The sequence below is a fragment of the Melanostigma gelatinosum genome (assembly GCF_949748355.1).
Source record: "Melanostigma gelatinosum genome assembly, chromosome: 7".
Classification (NCBI taxonomy): Eukaryota; Metazoa; Chordata; class Actinopteri; order Perciformes; family Zoarcidae; genus Melanostigma; species Melanostigma gelatinosum.
Window position 1 is genome coordinate 570,017 of NC_136640.1, and position 26,908 is coordinate 596,924.

The following is a 26,908-nucleotide window of genomic DNA, read 5'->3' on the forward strand; positions in this document are numbered from 1 at the left end:
CAGATATTTTCAACATAAATGTGTCTTTTTCAAGAAAAAATAGATACAAATAAAGTTGATTGAATACTTTTTATTCTTCTGGTATTCACTAAATGATGAACATCTTTTATTTCTGTAGTTTTTATTTGTAATATATATTTTTATTTGACTGTTCATGTTTGAAAATGTCCGATAATAAATACATCACACTTTACAGTTTTACTGTTTTATTGGAGCAAACATAAATAGACTGAAGTCAGAGCTTAACCGCTGATCTTCTGTTTGCTTAAAGGGACAGTCCCCTTTTAATCCATAAACTACAGGACTAAGAACTGCAGATGAAATGTTTGAATAATAACGTCTTCAAATGTCTACAAAAAAGTCCCAGAGTGCAGAGCTGTCTGTGGTTTACAGTTGATTTGATGTACTTGTGCTTTGATACTTAAATATAATTCACTTCTACTCGTTTCCAAACTTTTGTTTCCATCAACTGGAGTTACGTGATGATTCGGAGAAAAGCATCAAACCACAGAAGAAAAAGAAACTCGAGAATCAAACAAGAGAATCAAATAATTGTTTCTTCTTCTTCAGTTTGTTCGAAATCAAAATATCTCCTCAAAGTCAGAAATGTTTCATAAATATCTTCTAACGACTTCATTTACTTTGTTTCGTATAAAGTTTCTCAGAACGGAATCATTTGGCAGCAGCAGGCCACCGTACAGAAAACAAACTGTTTCTATGTATTTCTTCTTTCTATGAAAACACATTTATTAATACTTGATAACCAATCAAACTGAAAGGAACATGGTTTCCCATGATGCTCTCTGCTGTATGGAGGACAACCATTGATATCTATTGATCTGTTTAATCCACGCCACAGAAAGGACAGGATGTGACATCAACAGGAAACAGCTCGGGGGGCGGAGCTAGACACAGCGGCGAATCAGGTTGTTCCTCTCGGGCTCCAGGAACTCGTCCAGCAGGGCGGCTGTGATCCTCCGTAGCTCCGCCTCCAGACAGGACGCCTCGCTGCAGCACAAAGACGACAATAACAACAACAACGATGACGACGACGACGGATAATAATAATGATAATTACAAATAATAATAATGAAAAACAGTAAAAAATGATAATGATAATAAGAATAGTTATAATAATAGTAATAATACAACATTTGCTTCACTCATGAATCCTGATTAATATTCCTGCTGAATCACTGCAGCTCCTTCACACAGCAGCAGCTGCTGAGGACAGTTTATTGTTATCAGTGACCGACATCGTTATGAACGTTTTGTAACTCGACCACAGAACATGAATGTGTCCGTTATGTTAATAGTTCAGCAATGTATGAAAGACAACAGTGTGTTTATGCATGGCAGTGGCACTAACAGGCCATCACTCATTTATGCTTCCACATTATGTTGAAAATGAAAACATCAGTGTGAACAGCTTGTGTGATGAATGTTGGTATTGGTATCAGCTGACACCAGTGGCGGGCCGTGCATGTCATACCTGGGCCTTCAGTGCTGTCCTGCTACACTTGAGCCATCTCCTAATGAGCTCATGAGCCACAGCTACGGTTCTGTGTTTCTATGGTGTAACTACACATATTCATATTAAACCGTTCGGTACGAGGCTTACGAACCGAACAATACGTTTGAATAATACTCGTGCGTTTGGAAAATGCAGAAGCTTAAATTGTGGGAAATATAATGTGTTCGGTGGACTGAGCTCACGTAACAGACAACGTGCTGTGACCTCTGAACCCGGAACAATAACAAAAAACAGCTGAGGCTGCGCACTTCAGGGAGGCTAAGCTAACTAGCTTAGCGGGGAAACAACAGCCCGAACAGATTCAATTGTCTGTACAACAACCCCGCGCATGACGGGATGCTTCATAATTAACGGACAATGCATATCGTCAATATCAATGTAATAAACACAATGACAAGAACAAACTCACAAGAACCAGTCACATATATTTATATGACAACAAAGCAAGAAATCAACCCAGCAGCACTGCAGCGCTAGAGCATGAGCCATTCATACTATTCATAGTATGCATACTATTCATAGTATTCATATTATTCATACTATTCATAGTATTCATATTATTCATACTATTCATACTATTCATACTATTCATAGTATTCATATTATTCATACTATTCATAGTATTCATACTATTCATAGTATTCATATTATTCATACTATTCATACTATTCATACTATTCATATTATTCATACTATGCATACTATTCATATTATTCATACTATTCATATTATTCATACTATTCATACTATGCATACTATTCATACTATTCATACTATTCATATTATTCATACTATTCATACTATGCATACTATTCATAGTATTCATATTATTCATACTATTCATAGTATTCATACTATTCATAGTATTCATAATATTCATACTATTCATATTATTCATACTATGCATACTATTCATATTATTCATACTATTCATATTATTCATACTATTCATACTATTCATACTATTCATATTATGCATACTATTCATATTATTCATACTATTCATAGTATTCATATTATTCATACTATTCATATTATTCATACTATTCATACTATGCATACTATTCATATTATTCATACTATTCATATTATTCATACTATTCATACTATTCATACTATTCATACTATTCATACTATTCATACTATTCATATTATTCATACTATGCATACTATTCATATTATTCATACTATTCATACTATTCATATTATTCATACTATTCATACTATTCATACTATTCATATTATGCATACTATTCATATTATTCATACTATTAATAAGAACGACACGATAGACAACTGAACTCAGTAGTAACGCTGCTGCAGATGTAAAAACAAAAGCAGTTCACTTACCACAGCTGCTGTTCACTGAAAGACAAAGTCCATCCTCCTTTCTTTGTGAACACTTTAATGACGCGGTTGTTCAGAACATCGGTGCGGGTCAGTTCCAGCCAGAGTCCTCCTGCGAACGCGTTCGTTGAGTTGTAGATCCACTCGGGTCTCTCCAAAGGTTTTCAAAAGCACCGTCGCTCACCGCGTCCTCAGGTTAGCGTAGCGTAGCTCCAAACACCAACAGCTCAGTTCAAATGAAAGACATTCAGCCATAACATGTGCAACGCTTCTCCGACGCTGTCAGCAAGAAATACCGTTCGTACCAATCCTCCTCCTGCTGAGTCAGGCTGCCAGCTGAGGTTGACTGACCATTTCTTAATGTCCAGCTTTTCCTGAAATGTCCTTTCTTGAGAAAGGGTTGTCAGTAACTCCACCACTAAATCCGTTTCTCCTCCTCCTTCAGCCATTGAGTGTTAAAAACACAAAGCTAGGTAAAAAAATAAATAACATCTACAATCTACACCAGGCAAAACCATAAAGATCTTATCATTTCTTCCATATCTTTCAATTTGAACTCTTTCTCCTCCAACTAAGCTCTGCTGGCTGTTAAGTTTCGGTTCACGATAGTCACGTGCTCGTCCACTGACCAATCACAGCGCACTCTGCACCTCACTGCAGAGCTGCACATGAACACTGAGCTGCACTAATGCTGACGTCATTATAGGCGGCTAGCGGCCGCTGACACGTCAAAGAATACGCCCAACATGTCAAACTGAAGATCTGATTGGTTGAACACGATGACAATCAACAATATCGTCCCCGTTCACTTAAAGTGCACATGATGCACTTGTGAGTCTGCAGGCCTCTGGCTCTGTTCTACCTAGAGACACAGAGGTGAGATCTGATTGGATAAAAGCTCTACTTAAAACAAGCTGCACTGGAAGCAGAGCAACTGAAGAAGACAGGAGCTGTGCAATGAGAACATAAGACAATGGGAACAATATTTATATGAATTATAATACATGTAGTGCATTTAAGAAGAAATATTAAATTATAAAATAGATATAACTTTGTGATTCTGTTCAGAACAGCAGAGAAGGCCTTGCAGCCCTGACGGCCTCTACTCACTGAAATAAAAACATGAACGTATCAACCTGTGTGTTGTTGGAATGGCTTCGTACTGAATGCACAATAAAGAGTTTATACATGGTACTAGAGCCATTTAATACAAAACACAACTTTATACAATATGTATAGTCGGGGGTCCTTGACCTGAAAAACCTTGAAGACCCCTGGACTGTATATATTATAGGTATAGATTATATATATATATATTATAGATTATGTAGATTACATATAGATATTATCGATTATATATAGATTGAGGGCCTGTGAAGAGGAACCAGAACCTCTGGACCAGAAGGAAAAGGTGTACTTTAGCGTTGTACTCTGAACCCAGCAGTGCTCGGTGCTGACCTGGTCCCCGGTGCTGCGCAGTACTCGGTGTAGCACTTGATTTTGGGTTCGGTGCCGCTGGTTCTCAGCGTCGCCACGACGCCGTTCTGCAGAGTGAAGGTGATCATGTGACTGCTCCTCGTCACAGGAAGTACCTCCACAGGAGAAGGACGACACGTTGACTATAAGTACTTCTAAAGACGTTGCACCTTCTCACAGAACTTCATCGATCAATCGCTCCGTTCTTACCGACCGGCGGTCCGGCCGGCTGCTGTCGTACCCCGCGGTGACGTCTCTGACGTGGACGATCCGGACGCCGCCGCACGTCTTCGGGTACGAAGCTTCGCCGTCGAAGTTTCTGATCCGGCAGAAGATGGTCTGGATGGTGGGGGGGTCGTCACAGACCACGTAGGAGGTCTGAGACACGTGGTGACCGTACCTGGAGACAGGAAGTCACAACAGAGACAACTGTCAAAATAAGAGAAGAGAATGTCGAATAAATGTCCTAGAACTGTGATTCTGAGGGCGAGAAATCTAAAGAATAAGAACTTAACAACTTCTAAAATCTCCTCAAGACCAGATGAATGAGCTGCTGCTGCCCTCTAGTGGCTGAAGGCTTCGTCCTCCCATCAAGTGAGGACCAAATACAGAAGAAGCTGCTGATCGAGTTCAGCTTCACCTTTCATGAGGTTGCTCTCATGGCAACACGTTCATCTTATATGTGACATTTAAATACACTTCATATTAGTCCTCTGACCTCACCACTTAAACTCTTGTGTAACTAAATCTTTATTTTTAATCAGAATCACTAAAGTGGACAATAAAGATTTATTAAATCATCAAATATGTTTTTATAATTTATTGCAGGAAGGTTTCATTTATACATTGTCTGATTCATGTGGAGGCCACATAGACGTGTGTGTATAATATATAATATATAATATATAATATACACATATATATCGGATCAGCAAAGAAAAGGGGAGGAGCCCAATACAACTGCTTTCCATTTATTAACTAAAGAAGTTCAAGAACAACTTGGGGCTATCGTCTGAATACTGAAGATATTTATTTTCAGAAAGATGAGAATACACGACATGATCTGGGGAAAGGGGGCGTGTCTACAGCAGCTGTGCGCGGCTCAGAGACGGATCTTTTGCTCTTCACAGAGGAACCACGTCACACTGAAGTGGTGCGCGAGTGGATTTCGTCGCGTGGCTCAAGCACTTTAACCACATTTTGAAATCCTTTGTTTTCCACAACGGAGAATGTCCTGATGTCTGCAGCAATAACGACTGAATAGATGTTGTGCTGTTCAGCCCGGTCTGATTCTGCGCGCGCTCTTCAATGGCGCCTTGCTGCTGTTGTGCTTTGGCCCCGTCGCTGACAGAGCAGGACGGCGTCTCTTCACGTGTGTGGACACGCCGATGTCTCTCTTTAAACAACACGACATACAGCCACGCTTTTGTCCACCGCCCTTAGAAGTTACAGGGAAGACACGATGTTCCCAAACTTGAGACTTAAATGACGCCGCGGCTTCTGACGTTCCTCTGCTCGCCATGACGTCACCGTTAAACGCTTCCTGCTTCACATCTGTTCAAACTCTGCACTGATATTCAGGGACGTGTTACTTTAAAGGAACAGCAGAACTTTATTACACACTGTGATGATTACACTGTAAGAAAAGATGTATAGAATATATATATACATATAATATACATATATACATATAATATACATATATACATATAATATACATATATACATATAATATACATATATACATATAATATAAATATATACATATAATATACATATATACATATAATATAAATATATACATATAATACACATATATACATATAATATATATATATACATATAATATAAATATATACATATAATATACATATATACATATAATATACATATATACATATAATATACATATATACATATAATATACATATATACATATAATATACATATATACATATAATATACATATATACATATAATATACATATATACATATAATATACATATAATATACATATATACATATAATATACATATATACATATAATATACATATATACATATAATATAAATATATACATATAATATACATATAATATACATATATACATATAATATAAATATATACATATAATATACATATAATATACATATATACATATAATATATATATATATTAGGGGTGTAACGGTACACGTATTCACATTGAACCGTTCGGTACGAGGCTCACGGTTCGGTACGCACGACGAACCGAACAATACGTTTGAATAAAAATAAAACCTTTATTTAAGCAGGTCGTCCCATTGAGATTAAAAATCTCTTTTGCAAGATGTAAGTAACAACACTACATCACATTAAGGAGCAGTTTTTGTTTTTTATGCTGATGTGTTGCTAAGAAGACACCCCAGAAGACGAGTCACTCAGGTATAGTTCCATCATTGTTCAAAGTCAAAGAATAACTTCATGATGTCAGTTGTAATGAATAAATATATTTTAAAATCAAGTCCATTTCTCTGCATTTATAGTTTTCTACTGTACCGAAACATACCGAACCGTGGCTCCACTGTATCGTACACAACCGTGAACTTTGTGAACCGTTACACCCCTAATATATATACACATTTAACTATTAACACTCTGACATCACAGATACTAGCTCTTAATCCTAATCATTGCATTAGTGCTCACAGATAAAGAGAAGATATCATTGTTAATATTGCTGTTGCGTCATCACGTTTCACAGACGCGGAAAGGTAAAAGCTGCATTAATAGTTGACCTGATGTATTTCTGTCTCCTGTAGAAGATAAGGTGAAGTTAACGTACGTCTGGTAGATGTTGAGCAGCTGCTGGTTGAGACTCAGCTTCTTGTTGTGGAGGTAAGCAGCCATTTCAGCCACGACCACCGCCGAGCTCACGCCGTCTTTCTCAGGAACCAAACCGCCACAAAGGAAACCTGAAGACACGAAGCAGCAGCTGGAAACCTCCGAGATCTCAACCGTCCCACATCTGGTCCCAGCTTTACCTCCCACATAACGAAACACTCATATCTGTAGCTGCGTTATTATTATACTTTTGTCTTTGTTCATCATCTGCACTCACCAGTAGGAAAGGTACTAAAACAGGTGTGATTGGTAATGTAGTGAGTGTCTCTCTTGTCGAAGAAGAAAGGAAACTTTATTCATATATATATATATATATATATATATATATATATATATATATATACACATAAATATGTATTTATACAGAAGATATATAAATATATATACAGATTTATATGTATCTTATATATATTTCTATATATATATATATTCTTTTTTATATTTAAATATATATATATATATAAATAAATAAAACACCTGTCAAAAAACACCTGACAGTCAGCGTGGTGTATCAGCATCTTATCCTTCAAGTCTCCACTGAGGGTTTACCTCACAGAACTCTGAGAGCCAATCAGCTGAGAGCAGAAAATAAAAAGATCCAATGAAAAATAAAGTTTGTTACCAATCGACTCCTCGAAGGCAAATATGACGTTGTTTCCCATTTGGGAGAGTTGGTGAATTCTGTTGCCGATCCATTTAAACCCAGGAAGAGTTTCCTGTTGAACAGTCTTTCATCAACATCATCATCATCACCATCATCGTCATTTTAACAGACGGGATACGATCTCTACTCTAAACTGACCTCGAAGTGGAACCCCTCGATGCGAGCGAAGGTCTGCAGGATCTTGGAGGACACGGTGGTGGCCAACATGTAAACCTTCTGGGTGTCTGCAGGATCCGGATGAGCCTCCTTCCAGTTAAAGAACATCCACCAACCCAACAGTGCAGCCAGCTCGTTACCTGTGAACACCTTCCAACCGCACCTGTAACACAGGCAGGTACGGGTTAACTACAAACCCTGACAGCCTCGGTACCGAGGTGCCTTTGAGCTAAACGTCACACTTACCCGTCAGACTTCTCAGCGACAGCCAGGCGGTCGGCGTCGGGATCCGTCGCCAGGATAATGCGAGCGTTTTCCCGTTCTGCCAGAAGAAGAGAAAGCTCCTGAAGAAGAAAATCTGAGATTAATGTTGAAAGAAAAATAATAAAACACTGAATTAAAGACCTGGGATCTGCTTCGTACCAGGACCGACTCTCCCTCCTCTGGGTTAGGGCAGCGTACGGAGGAAAAGTTGGGGTCGGGGTCTTTCTGCTCGGGGACAGGGATTGGTGGAGCGAAACCGAATGCGTAGAAAGCCTGCTGGACGAAGACGTGTCCGACGCCATGGAAGGACGAGTGGACGAACTTCAACGGACAGCTTGAGTTCAGATCTCTGAGAGACACAAGAGATACACCACACAATATAGCAACTTAAAATAACTGCATTCAAACTGGGGACTATCCGCGGAGGATAGAAGGACTAGGTTAGAATAACTACCCGTGGAGGTTAGAAGGACTAGGTTAGAATAACTACCCGTGGAGGTTAGAAGGACTAGGTTAGAATAACTACCCGTGGAGGATAGAAGGACTAGGTTAGAATAACTACCCGTGGAGGTTAGAAGGACTAGGTTAGAATAACTACCCGCGGAGGTTAGAAGGACTAGGTTAGAATAACTACCCGTGGAGGTTAGAAGGACTAGGTTAGAATAACTACCCGTGGAGGTTAGAAGGACTAGGTTAGAATAACTACCCGTGGAGGTTAGAAGGACTAGGTTAGAATAACTACCCGTGGAGGATAGAAGGACTAGGTTAGAATAACTACCCGTGGAGGTTAGAAGGACTAGGTTAGAATAACTACCCGTGGAGGTTAGAAGGACTAGGTTAGAATAACTACCCGTGGAGGATAGAAGGACTAGGTTAGAATAACTACCCGCGGAGGTTAGAAGGACTAGGTTAGAATAACTACCCGTGGAGGTTAGAAGGACTAGGTTAGAATAACTACCCGTGGAGGTTAGAAGGACTAGGTTAGAATAACTACCCGCGGAGGTTAGAAGGACTAGGTTAGAATAACTACCCGCGGAGGTTAGAAGGACTAGGTTAGAATAACTACCCGCGGAGGTTAGAAGGACTAGGTTAGAATAACTACCCGTGGAGGATAGAAGGACTAGGTTAGAATAACTACCCGTGGAGGTTAGAAGGACTAGGTTAGAATAACTACCCGTGGAGGTTAGAAGGACTAGGTTAGAATAACTACCCGTGGAGGATAGAAGGACTAGGTTAGAATAACTACCCGCGGAGGTTAGAAGGACTAGGTTAGAATAACTACCCGCGGAGGTTAGAAGGACTAGGTTAGAATAACTACCCGCGGAGGTTAGAAGGACTAGGTTAGAATAACTACCCGTGGAGGATAGAAGGACTAGGTTAGAATAACTACCCGTGGAGGTTAGAAGGACTAGGTTAGAATAACTACCCGTGGAGGTTAGAAGGACTAGGTTAGAATAACTACCCGTGGAGGTTAGAAGGACTAGGTTAGAATAACTACCCGTGGAGGTTAGAAGGACTAGGTTAGAATAACTACCCGTGGAGGTTAGAAGGACTAGGTTAGAATAACTACCCGTGGAGGTTAGAAGGACTAGGTTAGAATAACTACCCGTGGAGGTTAGAAGGACTAGGTTAGAATAACTACCCGTGGAGGATAGAAGGACTAGGTTAGAATAACTACCCGTGGAGGCTAGAAGGACTAGGTTAGAATAACTACCCGTGGAGGCTAGAAGGACTAGGTTAGAATAACTACCCGTGGAGGTTAGAAGGACTAGGTTAGAATAACTACCCGTGGAGGTTAGAAGGACTAGGTTAGAATAACTACCCGTGGAGGTTAGAAGGACTAGGTTAGAATAACTACCCGTGGAGGTTAGAAGGACTAGGTTAGAATAACTACCTGTGGAGGTTAGAAGGACTAGGTTAGAATAACTACCCGTGGAGGTTAGAAGGACTAGGTTAGAATAACTACCCGTGGAGGCTAGAAGGACTAGGTTAGAATAACTACCCGTGGAGGCTAGAAGGACTAGGTTAGAATAACTACCCGTGGAGGTTAGAAGGACTAGGTTAGAATAACTACCCGTGGAGGTTAGGACTAGGTTAGAATAACTACCCGTGGAGGATAGAAGGACTAGGTTAGAATAACTACCTGTGGAGGCTAGAAGGACTAGGTTAGAATAACTACCCGTGGAGGATAGAAGGACTAGGTTAGAATAACTACCCGTGGAGGCTAGTAGGACTGCTTGCGGAGGATAGAAGGACTACCCGCTACCTGCAGAGGTCTGGCAACTAGTAGCAGAGATCGGGGGACTAGTTGTAGGGGTCTGGGGACTAGCTGCAGAAGTATTCTTACCTGTGGAAGCAGAGGGAGGTGAGCTCGTCCATGTAGCAGCTGTTGATCTGGGTTAGGGGGTCGGTCCTCAGGGAGCAGCTCTCCACCAGCTCCTCCTCCCAGCAGGAGGCGCTCCAAGGCTCCAGCTGCTCCTCGATACTCTGCAGGATCTCCTGCTCGTGAGGCGAGGAGATCTGAGCGCCGTTACACCAGTACACCTGCAGAGGGCGACACAGGTACAGAGCTGAGGCCCCTCATCGTATTTCACCAGCAACAGTTACCTGTTCAGTGTGGTCAGCTGCACTCGTAGTGTTTTTTCTGACCTTGTATCCATTGTCCTCTTTACGATTATGTGATGCGGTGATCATCACTCCGGCTGCAGCACCGAGCTTCTTCACAGCGTACGGCTCCAGACAAATGCACACACATTTTACAAATACAACTACAACACACAGGACAGCTGACAGGAAGTGATGCGTTACCGTTTGCTCACCACGAACGGCGTCGGGACAAATGTGGAGAAAAGATGGACAGGAACGTCTCTGCTGAGCATCACAGCGGCCGTCAACTTCGCCAACCTTTAAACAAGAATGATAGAATGTAATCGTTGTAATGACTTTATATTTATGATGTATTTAAGAAGCATCCCTCCACTTTCAAAATAAAAGCTGCATCACCAGATGTCGGAGATTAGCTTCAAAAAACAAAGTGCATCGACACTAATTGACTAAAATCACATTTAATTCTTGCTTTTTTCCTGAGCTTTTTTGGGGTCTTTCGTCTTCTCTGTTGGTTCCTCGTTCTACTTTGCATTGGATCCAGTTTGTTGTTTGTTCTTCACACACAAAAAGGACCAGAAATCTAAACCAGCTGTGATGTGATCGCTCAACGATCCGCACACTAACACAGCTGGTTGTTGTTGTCTCTGACAACATGATGGAGAAAGAAGAGATTTCTCTTCACCTTTTCTGTTTGTTGTTGTTTGGTCTCAAAGAGAAGTCTCCTTAAGTCTCATCTAAATATTGAGCCGTGACTCTGAACATCTACGTAACAATAAGCTCCTCAAACAAACAGTCCGACCGGCTCTCTCGTCAACACTGAGTGAAGTCCTTCTCTACTGGGACCAGTTTGAGCCCTGTGGTCTCCTCCAGGATGAAGAGCTTCACCTCTGACTGCTGCAGCCGCTGTCCTCCTGTCCTCTGGTGTCGAAGCCGACGACCACCCCTCTGCTGCTGAAGTCTGCAAAGCACCTGCACAGGTAGGAATGTAGACCCTGAAGACAGACAGAGAACAGGCCCGTCTTCATCTGGTGTCACTGGGTGAGAGACCGGACCAGTATGAGTTGGTATCTGACCTGTGTGGACTGGATGACGGTGAGGTCGTTGATCCGGTTGAATCCGGCTCCCATCGGCGCTCTGAGTCCCGCCGTGCCGAAGCTCATCCGGCTGCAGAGTCTCGTCCTCAGGTCGTTTAGGCGACCCGCCGCCACCAGAGACTCCACCTGAGCCCGGGTCCTCCGGTTCTACACCACCGAAGAAGAACTCCATCACAGTCTGACGTCATCATCATACTGCAGTTCATTCTGACTCACACGTAGAAATACTTACTAGAGCACCATAGATTCATCCGCCGATGAAAATAGTCCCGGACAAAGTCTCTATTTTAATGCTTTTGTTGTATAAAAACTACAAGAATTACTTATGAAAACTACAGAATTGTGTTTTTTTAAGTATTTATGTGTTCAGTAGGAACCAATGACACACAGACAGGAAGTGAGACGTGTTGAGGGACGGACCAACATGTTGGTGGTTCGAGGGTACATCCCAAGTCTCTTAGGGTGCTTCTCAAGTCTCTTAATTATCGTTTCCTCGCTTCGAACAGGAAGTTGTTTCTGCGCCGCCATATTGACGGCCGTCCCAAAGCTCTAATGTAGCTCTGAGGAGGGAGGAGCGAGGAGCGCGGAGGGAGGAGGGAGGAGAGAGGAGAGAGGAGAGAGGAGCGAGGAGGGAGGAGGGACCTCGGAGGAGCTGTGCGCGAGGACCCACGAGAACAGACTTCCAGGAAGTGTTTTAACGGCCGACACGCCCCCTCACTGTTCATCAGTCATGTGATTGGACGCTGCAGCCGATCGGACTGACAGACTGAGTTTAACACCAGAGTATCAGAATAAACTCTAGTTTATGTTTGATTAGGTTTCTGATTCAACATCTGGTTTAAATAAATGTTCATTGCAGTCTGAACAACAAAAGGACCACAAACAACTTTCTACATTTATCAGAAAGATTTGTGTTTTCATGATCTGATGTTTCCCTCAATAACTTTATTATGAATACAATTAAAGTCAGAGAGAGCTGAGAGACGAAACACTTTACATATAAATATAAATATATATATACAAATATATATAGAGAGAGAGCTGAGAGACGAAACACTTTACATATAAATATAAATATATATATACAAATATATATAGAGAGAGAGAGAGCTGAGAGACGAAACACTTTATATATAAATATATATATATATAAATATATATAGAGAGAGCTGAGAGACGAAACACTTTACATATAAATATATATATATATACAAATATATATAGAGAGAGAGAGAGCTGAGAGACGAAACACTTTACATATAAATATAAATATATATATACAAATATATATATAGAGAGAGAGCTGAGAGACGAAACACTTTACATATAAATATAAATATATATATACAAATATATATAGAGAGAGAGAGCTGAGAGACGAAACACTTTACATATAAATATAAATATATATATACAAATATATATAGAGAGAGATCTGAGAGACGAAACACTTTACATATAAATATAAATATATATATACAAATATATATAGAGAGAGAGAGAGCTGAGAGACGAAACACTTTATATATAAATATATATATACAAATATATATAGAGAGAGAGAGCTGAGAGACGAAACACTTTACATATAAATATATATATACAAATATATATATATAGAGAGAGAGCTGAGAGACGAAACACTTTACATATAAATATAAATATATATATACAAATATATATAGAGAGAGAGAGCTGGAGACGAAACACTTTACATATAAATATAAATATATATATACAAATATATATAGAGAGAGATCTGAGAGACGAAACACTTTACATATAAATATAAATATATATATACAAATATATATAGAGAGAGAGAGCTGAGAGACGAAACACTTTACATATAAATATATATATACAAATATATATAGAGAGAGAGAGCTGAGAGACGAAACACTTTACATATAAATATATATATACAAATATATATAGAGAGAGAGAGCTGAGAGACGAAACACTTTACATATAAATATATATATACAAATATATATAGAGAGAGAGAGCTGAGAGACGAAACACTTTACATATAAATATATATATACAAATATATATAGAGAGAGAGAGCTGAGAGACGAAACACTTTACATATAAATATATATATACAAATATATATAGAGAGAGAGAGCTGAGAGACGAAACACTTTACATATAAATATAAATATATATATACAAATATATATAGAGAGAGAGAGCTGAGAGACGAAACACTTTACATATAAATATAAATATATATATACAAATATATATAGAGAGAGAGAGCTGAGAGACGAAACACTTTACATATAAATATAAATATATATATACAAATATATAGAGAGAGATCTGAGACGAAACACTTTACATATAAATATAAATATATATATACAAATATATATAGAGAGAGAGAGAGCTGAGAGACGAAACACTTTACATATAAATATAAATATACAAATATATATATATAGAGAGAGAGCTGAGAGACGAAACACTTTACATATAAATATAAATATATATATACAAATATATATAGAGAGAGAGAGAGCTGAGAGACGAAACACTTTACATATAAATATATATATATATATACAAATATATATAGAGAGAGAGAGCTGAGAGACGAAACACTTTATATATAAATATATATATATACAAATATATATAGAGAGAGAGAGCTGAGACGAAACACTTTACATATAAATATATATATACAAATATATATATATAGAGAGAGAGCTGAGAGACGAAACACTTTACATATAAATATAAATATATATATACAAATATATATATATAGAGAGAGAGAGAGCTGAGAGACGAAACACTTTACATATAAATATATATATACAAATATATATAGAGAGAGAGATCTGAGAGACGAAACACTTTACATATAAATATAAATATATATATACAAATATATATAGAGAGAGAGAGAGCTGAGAGACGAAACACTTTATATATAAATATATATATACAAATATATATAGAGAGAGAGAGCTGAGAGACGAAACACTTTACATATAAATATAAATATATATATACAAATATATATAGAGAGAGATCTGAGAGACGAAACACTTTACATATAAATATAAATATATATATACAAATATATATAGAGAGAGATCTGGGAGACGAAACACTTTACATATAAATATAAATATATATATACAAATATATATAGAGAGAGAGAGCTGAGAGACGAAACACTTTATATATAAATATAAATATATATATACAAATATATATAGAGAGAGAGAGCTGAGAGACGAAACACTTTACATATAAATATAAATATATATATACAAATATATAGAGAGAGATCTGAGAGACGAAACACTTTACATATAAATATAAATATATATATACAAATATATATAGAGAGAGAGAGCTGAGAGACGAAACACTTTATATATAAATATAAATATATATATACAAATATATATAGAGAGAGAGAGCTGAGAGACGAAACACTTTACATATAAATATAAATATATATATACAAATATATATAGAGAGAGAGAGAGCTGAGAGACGAAACACTTTATACATCATTCCTGAGTGTTTGATGAGTTTTATCATTTAAGAGAAACGATAATCATATTCTGGGTTATTTAATGATGATGTCACAGTCACAATTTAAAAACGTACGGACGCAAATAATTCATAAATAAGACGATCGCATTCCGCCGGTAGAAATGGATCCTGAGCTCATAACAGAACACAGAACACAGTTTAACAGACTACAGAGAGAAACACTCTACAGTGGTGATCACTGTGTGTCTTTATTAGTTATTATATTATTAGTTACTGTTATTAAGTACAGTGATCATGTGAAGACACTAACTTATCTAAAGTCTCTCCAGCTGTTAAAGCCGACTGACAGATCCTCTGACAGAGGAAAGGACGTCTCATGTCTCTTTAAACATATCTCCTCGTTCCTCTCTCCTCGTATGGTTTCCTCCATGCATCCCTGGTGGGAGGGACTAAGACGCAAGGAAAGGACACAAGTGAGGGAAACGGGGATGCAATTAAGAGACTTGAGATGAACCCCATATTCGTGGGGTACAAACGGGGATGCAATATGGGATTCATCTAAAGTCTCTGATTGCATCCCCGGTTCCCTCACTTGCGTCCTTTCCTTGCGGCGCAGAAACAACTTCCGGTTCAAGCGAGGAGCGAGGAAATGACAGAAAACAGACTTGGGATGTACCCAGTGTCTGAACACGACAAATATAGAATAACTTCAGACAGATCCTTTAAAGAATTATATAATAATACATCTTGAACTGAAAACCTTTCAACTAAATACGAAAGATGAAATAAGAACAATTTGAGAACATATTTCAATTAAATAGTGAATTAAACCTGCTTTATTCTCAGTAAACTGGATCTCTATTAATCATTTTTAGTTTACAGACATCTTGAACAGCTCCCTGGAGACCTGATCCTGATCCTTGATTCAACAGACTGGTTTGATTGGTGGAACGTAGCAAAAGGGGGCGTGAATTTTGACTATAAGAGTGATCTGTGAAGAGCAGTACATGGGAGTCGTTTCAATATACTGAACTTGTTGATGTCGGCTTGATCTTATTAAAACACTTCCCGCTGGTTTGCAACTCCAGTTGACCGTCTCCTCGTCATTTTCGCCACAACAGCCACACGGCCCATCACATCACCCTCCAGCATCTGGACTCCCCAGGATCCTGTTTGTGGACTTCAGCTCTGCCTTCAACACCATCATCCCGTCTCTGCTGCATGATAAGCTCTCCCAGCTGCACGTGCCCGACTCCACCTGCAAGTGGATCACAGACTTCCTGTCTGACAGGAAGCAGCACCTGAAGCTGGGAAAACACGTCTCAGCCTCCCGGACCATCAGCACCGGTTCCCCCCAAGGCTGCGTTCTTTCCCCTCTGCTCTTCTCCCCGTACACCAACAGCTGCACCTCCAGTCACCAGTCCGTCAAACTCCTGAAGTTGGCGGATGACACCACCCTCATTGGACTCATCTCTGGTGGGGATGAGTCCGCCTACAGGTGGGAGACTGACCATCTGGTGACCTGGTGCGGTCTGAACCTGGAGCTCAACGCTCTGAAGACAGTGGAGATGGTTGTGGACTTCAGGAAGAACGCAGCCTCACCAGCCCCCATCACTCTGTGTGACTCCCCCCATCACTCTGTGTGACTCCCCCTATCACTCTGTGTGACTCCCCCCATCACCCTGTGTGACTCCCTCTATCACTCTGTGTGACTCCCCCCATCACCCTGTGTGACTCCCTCTATCACTCTGTGTGACTCCCCCCATCCCCCTGTGTGACTCCCCCTATCACTCTGTGTGACTCCCCCTATCACTCTGTGTGACTCCCTCTATCACTCTGTGTGACTCCCCCCATCACTCTGTGTGACTCCCCCTATCACTCTGTGTGACTCCCCCCATCACTCTGTGTGACTCCCCCTATCACTCTGTGTGACTCCCCCCATCACTCTGTGTGACTCCCCCTATCACCCTGTGTGACTCCCTCTATCACCCTGTGTGACTCCCCCCATCACTCTGTGTGACTCCCTCTATCTCCCTGTGTGACTCCCTCTATCTCCCTGTGTGACTCCCCCGTCGACGTGGTGGAGTCCTTCCTCTTCCTGGGCTCCATCATATCTCAGGACCTCAAGTGGGAGCTGAACATCAGCTCCATCACCAAGAAGGCTCAGCAGAGGATGTACTTCCTGAGGCAGCTGAAGAAGTTCAACCTGCCAAAGACAATGATGGTGCATTTCTACAGAGCCATCATTGAGTCCATCCTCTGCTCCTCCATCACCGTCTGGTACGCTGCAGCCACAGCCAAGGACAAGGACAGACTGCAGCGCATCATCCGCTCTGCTGAGAAGGTGATCGGCTGCAATCTGCCGTCCCTCCAGGACTTGTTCACTTTAAGAACCCTGAGGCGAGCAAGAAGGATCGTAGCTGACCCCTCCCACCCTGGACATGAACTGTTTGTGCCCCTTCCATCTGGTAGGAGGCTGAGGTCCATCAGGACCAAGACCTCCACCAGGACCAAGACCTCCATCAGGACCAAGACCTCCACCAGGACCAAGACCTCCATCAGGACCAAGACCTCCATCAGGACCAAGACCTCCACCAAGACCAAGACCTCCACCAAGACCAAGACCTCTACCAGGACAAGACCTCCACCAGGACCAAGACCTCCATCAGGACCAAGACCTCTACCAGGACAAGACCTCCACCAGGACCAAGACCTCCATCAGGACCAAGACCTCCACCAGGACCAAGACCTCCACCAGGACCAAGACCTCCATCAGGACCAAGACCTCCATCAGGACCAGGACCTCCACCTGCACCAAGACCTCCACCAGGACCAAGACCTCCATCAGGACCAAGACCTCCACCAGGACCAGGACCTCCACCAGGACCAAGACCTCCATCAGGACCAAGACCTCCACCAGGACCAGGACCTCCACCAGGACCAAGACCTCCATCAGGACCAAGACCTCCACCAGGACCAGGACCTCCACCAGGACCAAGACCTCCATCAGGACCAAGACCTCCACCAGGACCAGGACCTCACGCCACATGAACAGTTTCTTCCCGTCGGCAGCCGGGCTCATTAACAGAGCCCGGGACCCACTGACTCTGTCCTCCCCAGGACATTTCCTTCTGGTCTCTCTCCTTCTGGTCTCTCTCCTTCTGGTCTCTCCCCTTCTGGTCTCTCTCCTTCTGGTCTCTCTCCTTCTGGTCTCTCTCCTTCTGGTCTCTCTCCTTCTGGTCTCGTTCCTTCTGGTCTCTCTCCTTCTGGTCTCTCTCCTTCTGGTCTCTCTCCTTCTGGTCTCTCTCCTTCTGGTCTCTCTCCTTCTGGTCTCTTTCCTTCTGGTCTCTCTCCTTCTGGTCTCTCTCCTTCTGGTCTCTTTCCTTCTGGTCTCTCTCCTTCTGGTCTCTCTCCTTCTGGTCTCTCTCCTTCTGGTCTCTTTCCTTCTGGTCTCTCTCCTTCTGGTCTCTCTCCTTCTGGTCTCTCTCCTTCTGGTCTCTCTCCTTCTGGTCTCTCTCCTTCTGGTCTCTCTCCTTCTGGTCTCTCTCCTTCTGGTCTCTTTCCTTCTGGTCTCTCTCCTTCTGGTCTCTCTCCTTCTGGTCTCTCTCCTTCTGGTCTCTCTCCTTCTGGTCTCTCTCCTTCTGGTCTCTCTCCTTCTGGTCTCTCTCCTTCTGGTCTCTCTCCTTCTGGTCTCTCTCCTTCTGGTCTCTCTCCTTCTGGTCTCGTTCCTTCTGGTCTCTCTCCTTCTGGTCTCTCTCCTTCTGGTCTCTCTCCTTCTGGTCTCTTTCCTTCTGGTCTCTCTCCTTCTGGTCTCTCTCCTTCTGGTCTCTTTCCTTCTGGTCTCTCTCCTTCTGGTCTCTCTCCTTCTGGTCTCTTTCCTTCTGGTCTCTCTCCTTCTGGTCTCTCTCCTTCTGGTCTCTCTCCTTCTGGTCTCTTTCCTTCTGGTCTCTCTCCTTCTGGTCTCTCTCCTTCTGGTCTCTCTCCTTCTGGTCTCTCTCCTTCTGGTCTCTCTCCTTCTGGTCTCTCTCCTTCTGGTCTCTCTCCTTCTGGTCTCTTTCCTTCTGGTCTCTCTCCTTCTGGTCTCTCTCCTTCTGGTCTCTCTCCTTCTGGTCTCTCTCCTTCTGGTCTCTCTCCTTCTGGTCTCTCTCCTTCTGGTCTCTCTCCTTCTGGTCTCTCTCCTTCTGGTCTCTCTCCTTCTGGTCTCTTTCCTTCTGGTCTCTCCCTGCACATCCCTGTCTCTCTATTTAAACACACTCGTCACTTTTCACATTCATACACTTCACGTGCTTTACGGTCCTGTAATCTGTGTTTCTGTGCACTTTATTCCGTATCCTACATTACATATCTTGTTGTACATTTCAAATATGTTTCTATTTCCTGCACTGTGCTGACTGTTTTTGATCGTTAAATGTTATTTGATCGTTCATGTTATTGTTTATTGTTGAACGTTATGCATCTTCCGCCACGACAAATTCCTTGCAGGTGAAAACTTGCTTGGCAATAAACGGTTCTGATTCTGAAATAATAATAATAATAATAATAATAATAATAATAATGATAATGATAATAATAATAATGATAATAATGATAATAATAATAATGATAACTAGTTCATCTAACAGTCTGAGTGAGGATCTTTTCCAGGCTGTTGACATTTACAGAAGAGGTCAGAAACATTCATGACCTTTAAGAACTACACCACAGAGTGTGTGTGTGTGTGTGCGTGTGCATGTGCGCGTGTGTCTGGTGATGGATCAGTTCAGAGGGTTAAAGTGCAGCGTGACTTTGTTTAATCAACAGTTATGGTTATAATACACATATCATATTATTGTACATGTATGTAATATACCATTAGACACGTGTTGGCAGTTTTTTTACCCACAATGTCTTATTTAAACAGACATGTTTTACAGTCTGTTCGTGAATCCAACAGCTTGTTTAATGACTTAAAGTTGAACTGCGCGGAGCAATGTGTGCGTGCCGATGTTACCAAACGATCATCACTATCTATGAAAGTCTATTTATTAACCCAGTTCCACTACATGTGCTCGCCCACCTACACTTCGCGGTTAAAGTGCAGTATTTCATCGGGAGGTCTGTGATGCTTCTTCACCTTGTCCCAGCTCAGCCACCGCCGCACCGCCTCGTCCAGCTGCGGGTCTCCGGTGCTGGTCGCTCCGTGGTCCCCCATCGCTGAGAGAGGCCGGCCCAGCTGACACTGCAGCATAAAGCTGCTAACGGCTAGCAGGCTGAAGTGATATCCTGAATCTCACATACATCTCTAACAGAGCTTAACTCTCCGACTCTCAAGTGAGGGCCTTTAACGTCACACAGCGAGGCTAATGCTAGCTAGAGGCTAAGTTACATAGCAGCCAGCTAAGTCACGTGCTAACCGATAATATTACTCGGTAAAGTTCGGAAATATTAACTTAAGTTACAGAAACGCCGTCGTTAAGACCCGAGGAGGCGACAAAACAGAACTTCCGGTCTATTTTCAAAATAAAAGTTAGTTTAATTGTGCACATTTGTTTTTACTTGTAACGCATTTTAACCACAGACTGTATATAGAAAGTGGACGGAACGTCACTCATTGGTTTGTGGACTGCTGTTTTGAAGCCTTCAGTTTGGCATTTTGTCCGTAGCCATCTTGTTTGTTTTGCAACCAATGAACAGGAAGTAACCATATTTGGATGGCGAGACGCCGTTCACATCTCTGGTGGAGACCTGTCAATCACGGTGTAGCCCCGCCCTAAAGCATCCCCTGCTTTATGGTCTGTGTGACTCTAAATGGACCATAATGTACTAAATGAACATCATGCTGTATTGAAGAAGACTTGAAACTAGAGATTGAGACATAAACTCATGTTTACAATGTTTACTGAGGTAATAAATCAAGAGAGAAGTAGAGTCATTTTCTATAGACTTCTATACAACCAGAGGAGTCGCCCCCTGGTGGACACTAGAGAGAATGCAGCTTTAACACATGAAGCACCAGATGTCGTCTCATGATTTTAACATAATATATTATACTTTTAAGACACTTTGAGGTCCACATTCATTAATATTTCTGTCCACATGGAGACAACAGAACTAACATGTAAACACTACATGGACAGACACAAAGGATTGAAACACAATGAGGTGACTTCATGATGTGATTTGGTACAAATTCAAAGTATTTTTAATAAGTAAAAAGACAACGTTAAATCTTTATCTTAAAGATATTTAAAGCTACAAATTCAGAGGCGCATTTTAAATGTAGTTTGTACACTTCAAAGGTTAAGGCCTTTTTTCATGTAAATCAGATAAAGTCAGTTTCTACGCTGACGATCCTCCGCTGTCCCGCTCGGTTTTATCTGTTTGTCCGTCCATCAGCCGACAGTGGAACCGGTCCCTGAAGGCGTCCAGCAGCTGAGGGACGGTCTCCTCCACGCAGACGTCTCTCTGCAGCTCGGCGCTCAGTGACGTCACTCCTTTACCCAGGATGCCGCACGGCACGATGTGGCCGAACCACGACATGTCGGTGTTACAGTTCAGAGCCAAGCCGTGAGACGTGACGTAGCGACCGCAGTGTATTCCTACGAGGACGCAATGAGGAGACGACAACTCAGACAACAGATCGCTGCGAGGCAGTCTGACGTTTAGATATTTAATGAATGCGACAGACAGAAGTTGAGGAGGAGAAGAGTCTCCGTGTCGTCGTACCCACGGCACAGATCTTGTTGTCTCCGACCCAGACGCCGGTGTGAGGAGACGTGGACGCGTCGATACCAAACCTGCTGCAGACGGAGATGATGGTTTCCTCCAGTTCACTGACGTACCAGCGGACGCTCTGAGGGATCAGATCACACGTCAACATGGTAACACACGTTATCACACACTGACACACGCTAACACGTTATTACACACTAACACACGTTGAACTTCATCAAACCCAGCACGGATGGACCCGCTCTCACCTTCTTGAAGCTGCCCAGGTGGAGGATCGGGTAGCAGACCAGCTGACCCGGTCCGTGGAAGGTGATGAGTCCTCCTCGGTTGGTGCGGTGCACGTCGGCCCCCAGTTGGCGGAGGCGGTCCAGCAGGGGGGCCGGGTAGGGTTTGTGGCGGATCCCGGTGGTGTAGACCGGAGGGTGCTGACACAGCAGGAGAGCGTGAGCCGGACCGGACCGGTGCCGGTTCACGTAGACCTGCTGCAGCCTCAAAGCCTCCTGGTAGGAGACCAGGCCCAGACGAACCACCTCCACCGTAGGTCTGCCGCCCTGCATCCAGGACCTGAACCAGACCTGCAGAACGGGACTGGAAGCGGCATTAACACACAAAGCAGCAGGTAAGTGGTCCTGAGGAGGTTTTAGTGACACAAGGTCACCAGATAGAGGACTGAGGGTCCAAAACATAAAGAGATTCAACTCCATTCTAATGAATGTTCTGAGATCAAACCTTCAATGTCGTGAATAGACTCAGAGGAGCTCTTCATGAGTTTATATAACCTGTCCCACGTCATGTGTTTATTTAACCTGTCTCACGTCATGCGTTTATTTAACCTGTCTCACGTCATGTGTTTATTTAACCTGTCTCACTTCATGCATTTATATAACCTGTCCCACGTCATGCGTTTATTTAACCTGTCTCACTTCATGCATTTATATAACCTGTCCCACGTCATGCGTTTATTTAACCTGTCTCACGTCATGTGTTTATTTAACCTGTCTCACTTCATGCATTTATATAACCTGTCCCACGTCATGCGTTTATTTAACCTGTCTCACGTCATGTGTTTATTTAACCTGTCTCACTTCATGCATTTATATAACCTGTCCCACGTCATGCGTTTATTTAACCTGTCTCACGTCATGTGTTTATTTAACCTGTCTCACTTCATGTGTTTATATAACCTGTCTCACTTCATGTGTTTATTTAACCTGTCTCACTTCATGTGTTTATTTAACCTGTCTCACTTCATGTGTTTATTTAACCTGTCTCACTTCATGTGTTTATTTAACCTGTCTCACTTCATGCGTTTATTTAACCTGTCTCACGTCATGTGTTTATTTAACCTGTCTCACTTCATGCATTTATATAACCTGTCCCACGTCATGCGTTATTTAACCTGTCTCACGTCATGTGTTTATTTAACCTGTCTCACGTCATGTGTTTATTTAACCTGTCTCACGTCATGTGTTTATTTAACCTGTCTCACTTCATGTGTTTATATAACCTGTCCCACGTCATGTGTTTATTTAACCTGTCTCACTTCATGTGTTTATATAACCTGTCCCACGTCATGTGTTTATTTAACCTGTCTCACGTCATGTGTTTATTTAACCTGTCTCACTTCATGTGTTTATATAACCTGTCCCACTTCATGTGTTTATTTAACCTGTCTCACGTCATGTGTTTATTTAACCTGTCTCACTTCATGTGTTTATTTAACCTGTCTCACGTCATGTGTTTATTTAACCTGTCTCACTTCATGTGTTTATATAACCTGTCCCACTTCATGTGTTTATTTAACCTGTCTCACGTCATGTGTTTATTTAACCTGTCTCACTTCATGTGTTTATTTAACCTGTCTCACGTCATGTGTTTATTTAACCTGTCTCACTTCATGTGTTTATTTAACCTGTCTCACGTCATGTGTTTATTTAACCTGTCTCACTTCATGTGTTTATTTAACCTGTCTCACGTCATGTGTTTATATAACCTGTCTCACTTCATGTGTTTATATAACCTGTCTCACGTCATGTGTTTATTTAACCTGTCCCACGTCATGTTTATTTAACCTGTCTCACTTCATGTGTTTATATAACCTGTCCGACGTCATGTGTTTATTTAACCTGTCTCACTTCATGTGTTTATATAACCTGTCTCACTTCATGTGTTTGTATAACCTGTCTCACTTCATGCGTTTGTATAACCTGTCCCACGTCATGCGTTTATATAACCTGTCTCACTTCATGCATTTATATAACCTGTCTCACGTCATGTGTTTATTTAACCTGTCTCACTTCATGTGTTTATTTAACCTGTCTCACGTCATGTGTTTATTTAACCTGTCTCACTTCATGTGTTTATATAACCTGTCTCACGTCATGTGTTTATATAACCTGTCTCACTTCATGTGTTTATTTAACCTGTCTCACGTCATGTGTTTATTTAACCTGTCTCACTTCATGTGTTTATATAACCTGTCTCACGTCATGTGTTTATTTAACCTGTCTCACTTCATGTGTTTATTTAACCTGTCCCACGTCATGTGTTTATATAACCTGTGTCACTTCATGTGTTTATATAACCTGTCTCACTTCATGTGTTTATATAACCTGTCTCACTTTATGTGTTTATATAACCTGTCTCACTTCATGTGTTTATTTAACCTGTCAATTCATGTGTTTATATAACCTGTCTCACTTCATGTGTTTATTTAACCTGTCTCACTTCATGTGTTTATTTAACCTGTCTCACTTCATGTGTTTATATAACCTGTCTCACTTCATGTGTTTATATAACCTGTCTCACTTCATGTGTTTATTTAACCTGTCTCACGTCATGTGTTTATTTAACCTGTCTCACTTCATGTGTTTATATAATCTGTCTCACGTCATGTGTTTATATAACCTTTCTCACTTTATGTGTTTATTTAACCTGTCTCACATCATGTGTTTATTTAACCTGTCTCACTTCATGTGTTTATATAACCTGTCTCACGTCATGTGTTTATTTAACCTGTCTCACTTCATGTGTTTATTTAACCTGTCTCAATTCATGTGTTTATATAACCTGTCTCACTTCATGTGTTTATATAACCTGTCTCACTTCATGTGTTTATTTAACCTGTCTCACTTCATGTGTTTATTTAACCTGTCTCACGTCATGTGTTTATTTAACCTGTCTCACTTCATGTGTTTATATAACCTGTCTCACTTCATGTGTTTATATAACCTGTCTCACTTCATGTGTTTATTTAACCTGTCTCACTTCATGTGTTTATATAACCTGTCTCACTTCATGTGTTTATATAACCTGTCTCAATTCATGTGTTTATATAACCTGTCTCACTTCATGTGTTTGTATAACCTGTCTCACGTCATGTGTTTATTTTACCTGTCTCACTTCATGTGTTTATTTTACCTGTCTCACTTCATGTGTTTGTATAACCTGTCTCACTTCATGTGTTTGTATAACCTGTCTCACGTCATGTGTTTATTTTACCTGTCTCACTTCATGTGTTTGTATAACCTGTCTCACGTCATGTGTTTATATAACCTGTCTTACTTCATGTGTTTGTATAACCTGTCTCACTTCATGTGTTTATTTAACCTGTCTCACTTCATGTGTTTGTATAACCTGTCTCACGTCATGTGTTTATTTTACCTGTCTCACTTCATGTGTTTATTTTACCTGTCTCACTTCATGTGTTTGTATAACCTGTCTCACTTCATGTGTTTGTATAACCCGTCTCACGTCATGTGTTTATTTTACCTGTCTCACTTCATGTGTTTGTATAACCTGTCTCACGTCATGTGTTTATTTTACCTGTCTCACTTCATGTGTTTATTTAACCTGTCTCACTTCATGTGTTTATATAACCTGTCTCACGTCATGTGTTTATTTTACCTGTCTCACTTCATGTGTTTATTTTACCTGTCTCACTTCTCCTCCGCCTCACGTCGTCCTCTACCGGCTCGTCTCACTTCTCTCCGCCATTGTTGTTCTTCTTCTCCTTTCTTCTTCGAGGGTAGAATTATATCTACTTCCGGGTTGGAGCAGCACTCTGCTGCCACCTGCAGACCCGGAAATAAAACCTTTCACAATAAAACTTACATGAGTTGATTTTATTAAATACAGATGTTTATTAATTATCCCAGTTCTGACAATTACTTGATTAACAAACGTTAGAATGTGTTGGAGGATGAACAACATACTGTTAAAATATTTTTGAAGCCAAAGAAAATGTGTATTTTACTTTGTTTTATGTGTTTAAGTTTGTACGTTTTTAAGTATGTAAGTTAATTGGACAAAGATGATGAAGATGCATTTTAATTCTTGAACTCTGATACATCATACAGATGTATACACATAGCTACACACAACATTTTAATTAATGATTGCATTCCTGAATTTATACACGTTTTAGCGTGATTTAAATGTACTTTTTCTTTTATTTACACACATACATTCTTGGACATGAACGTTTACATGTAATAATTTTAGTCATATATTCATAGTTAATGTTTTAAGCTCGTTACGGTCATGACAAAATAAAGTATGTTAGACGAACTAATATTATTCAGAAAATATGATCCAGTTGTTTTGTTTTTATAATTGTTGACTTGTATTATTTTTTTATTTAAATGTGTG

General features: G+C 40.8%; 2 protein-coding genes across 7 annotated transcripts in view; both read right to left on the minus strand.

The window, feature by feature from the left end:
• Window positions 1–61: 61 nt before the first annotated feature.
• Window positions 62–21,002, minus strand: pgm2l1 (phosphoglucomutase 2-like 1). 5 transcript variants are annotated; one of them, XM_079271717.1, is made up of 14 exons: window positions 20,661–21,002; window positions 12,005–12,172; window positions 11,817–11,923; window positions 11,144–11,228; window positions 10,974–11,042; window positions 10,672–10,868; window positions 8,484–8,673; window positions 8,307–8,404; window positions 8,043–8,223; window positions 7,863–7,956; window positions 7,182–7,311; window positions 4,568–4,757; window positions 4,340–4,473; window positions 62–1,008 (listed from the first exon to the last, which is right to left on the minus strand). In XM_079271717.1, the coding sequence occupies exons 1-14, from the start codon at window positions 20,772–20,774 to the stop codon at window positions 906–908; spliced, it is 1,860 nt and encodes a 619-aa protein (XP_079127843.1). In that variant the 5' UTR covers window positions 20,775–21,002; the 3' UTR covers window positions 62–905. The 5 variants fall into 5 exon arrangements, with proteins under 5 accessions (XP_079127843.1, XP_079127842.1, XP_079127845.1 ...); XM_079271716.1 differs by having other exon boundaries at window positions 10,974–11,057; XM_079271719.1 differs by lacking the exon at window positions 10,974–11,042.
• A 709-nt stretch (window positions 21,003–21,711) lies between these two features.
• The window catches only part of lipt2 (lipoyl(octanoyl) transferase 2), a 5,584-nt gene continuing 387 nt past the window's right edge, over window positions 21,712–26,908 (minus strand). Inside the window, exons 2-5 of one of the 2 annotated variants that reach the window (XM_079272539.1) lie at window positions 26,192–26,331; window positions 22,507–22,846; window positions 22,253–22,379; window positions 21,712–22,125 (exon numbers count right to left, since the gene is read on the minus strand). In XM_079272539.1, the coding sequence (XP_079128665.1) occupies window positions 21,866–22,125; window positions 22,253–22,379; window positions 22,507–22,815 (696 nt within the window). In that variant the 5' untranslated portion in view covers window positions 22,816–22,846; window positions 26,192–26,331 and the 3' untranslated portion in view covers window positions 21,712–21,865. Of the gene's footprint in view, window positions 22,126–22,252; window positions 22,380–22,506; window positions 22,847–26,191; window positions 26,353–26,908 lie in introns of both variants that reach the window. The other variant, XM_079272540.1, reaches the window with a different exon arrangement.

What these genes read in the sequence shown, in the direction of transcription:
- pgm2l1 (XM_079271716.1), bottom strand. Translation starts at nt 20,774, where the DNA reads ATGCTGCAGTGTCAGCTGGGCCGGCCTCTCTCAGCGATGGGGGACCAC. An exon ending in AGGAGGGAGAGTCGGTCCTG is followed by an intron (nt 8,405 to 8,483) that starts GTACGAAGCAGA and finishes TTTCTTCTTCAG; the next exon opens with GAGCTTTCTCTTCTTCTGGC. An exon ending in TCGAGGGGTTCCACTTCGAG is followed by an intron (nt 7,957 to 8,042) that starts GTCAGTTTAGAG and finishes ACTGTTCAACAG; the next exon opens with GAAACTCTTCCTGGGTTTAA.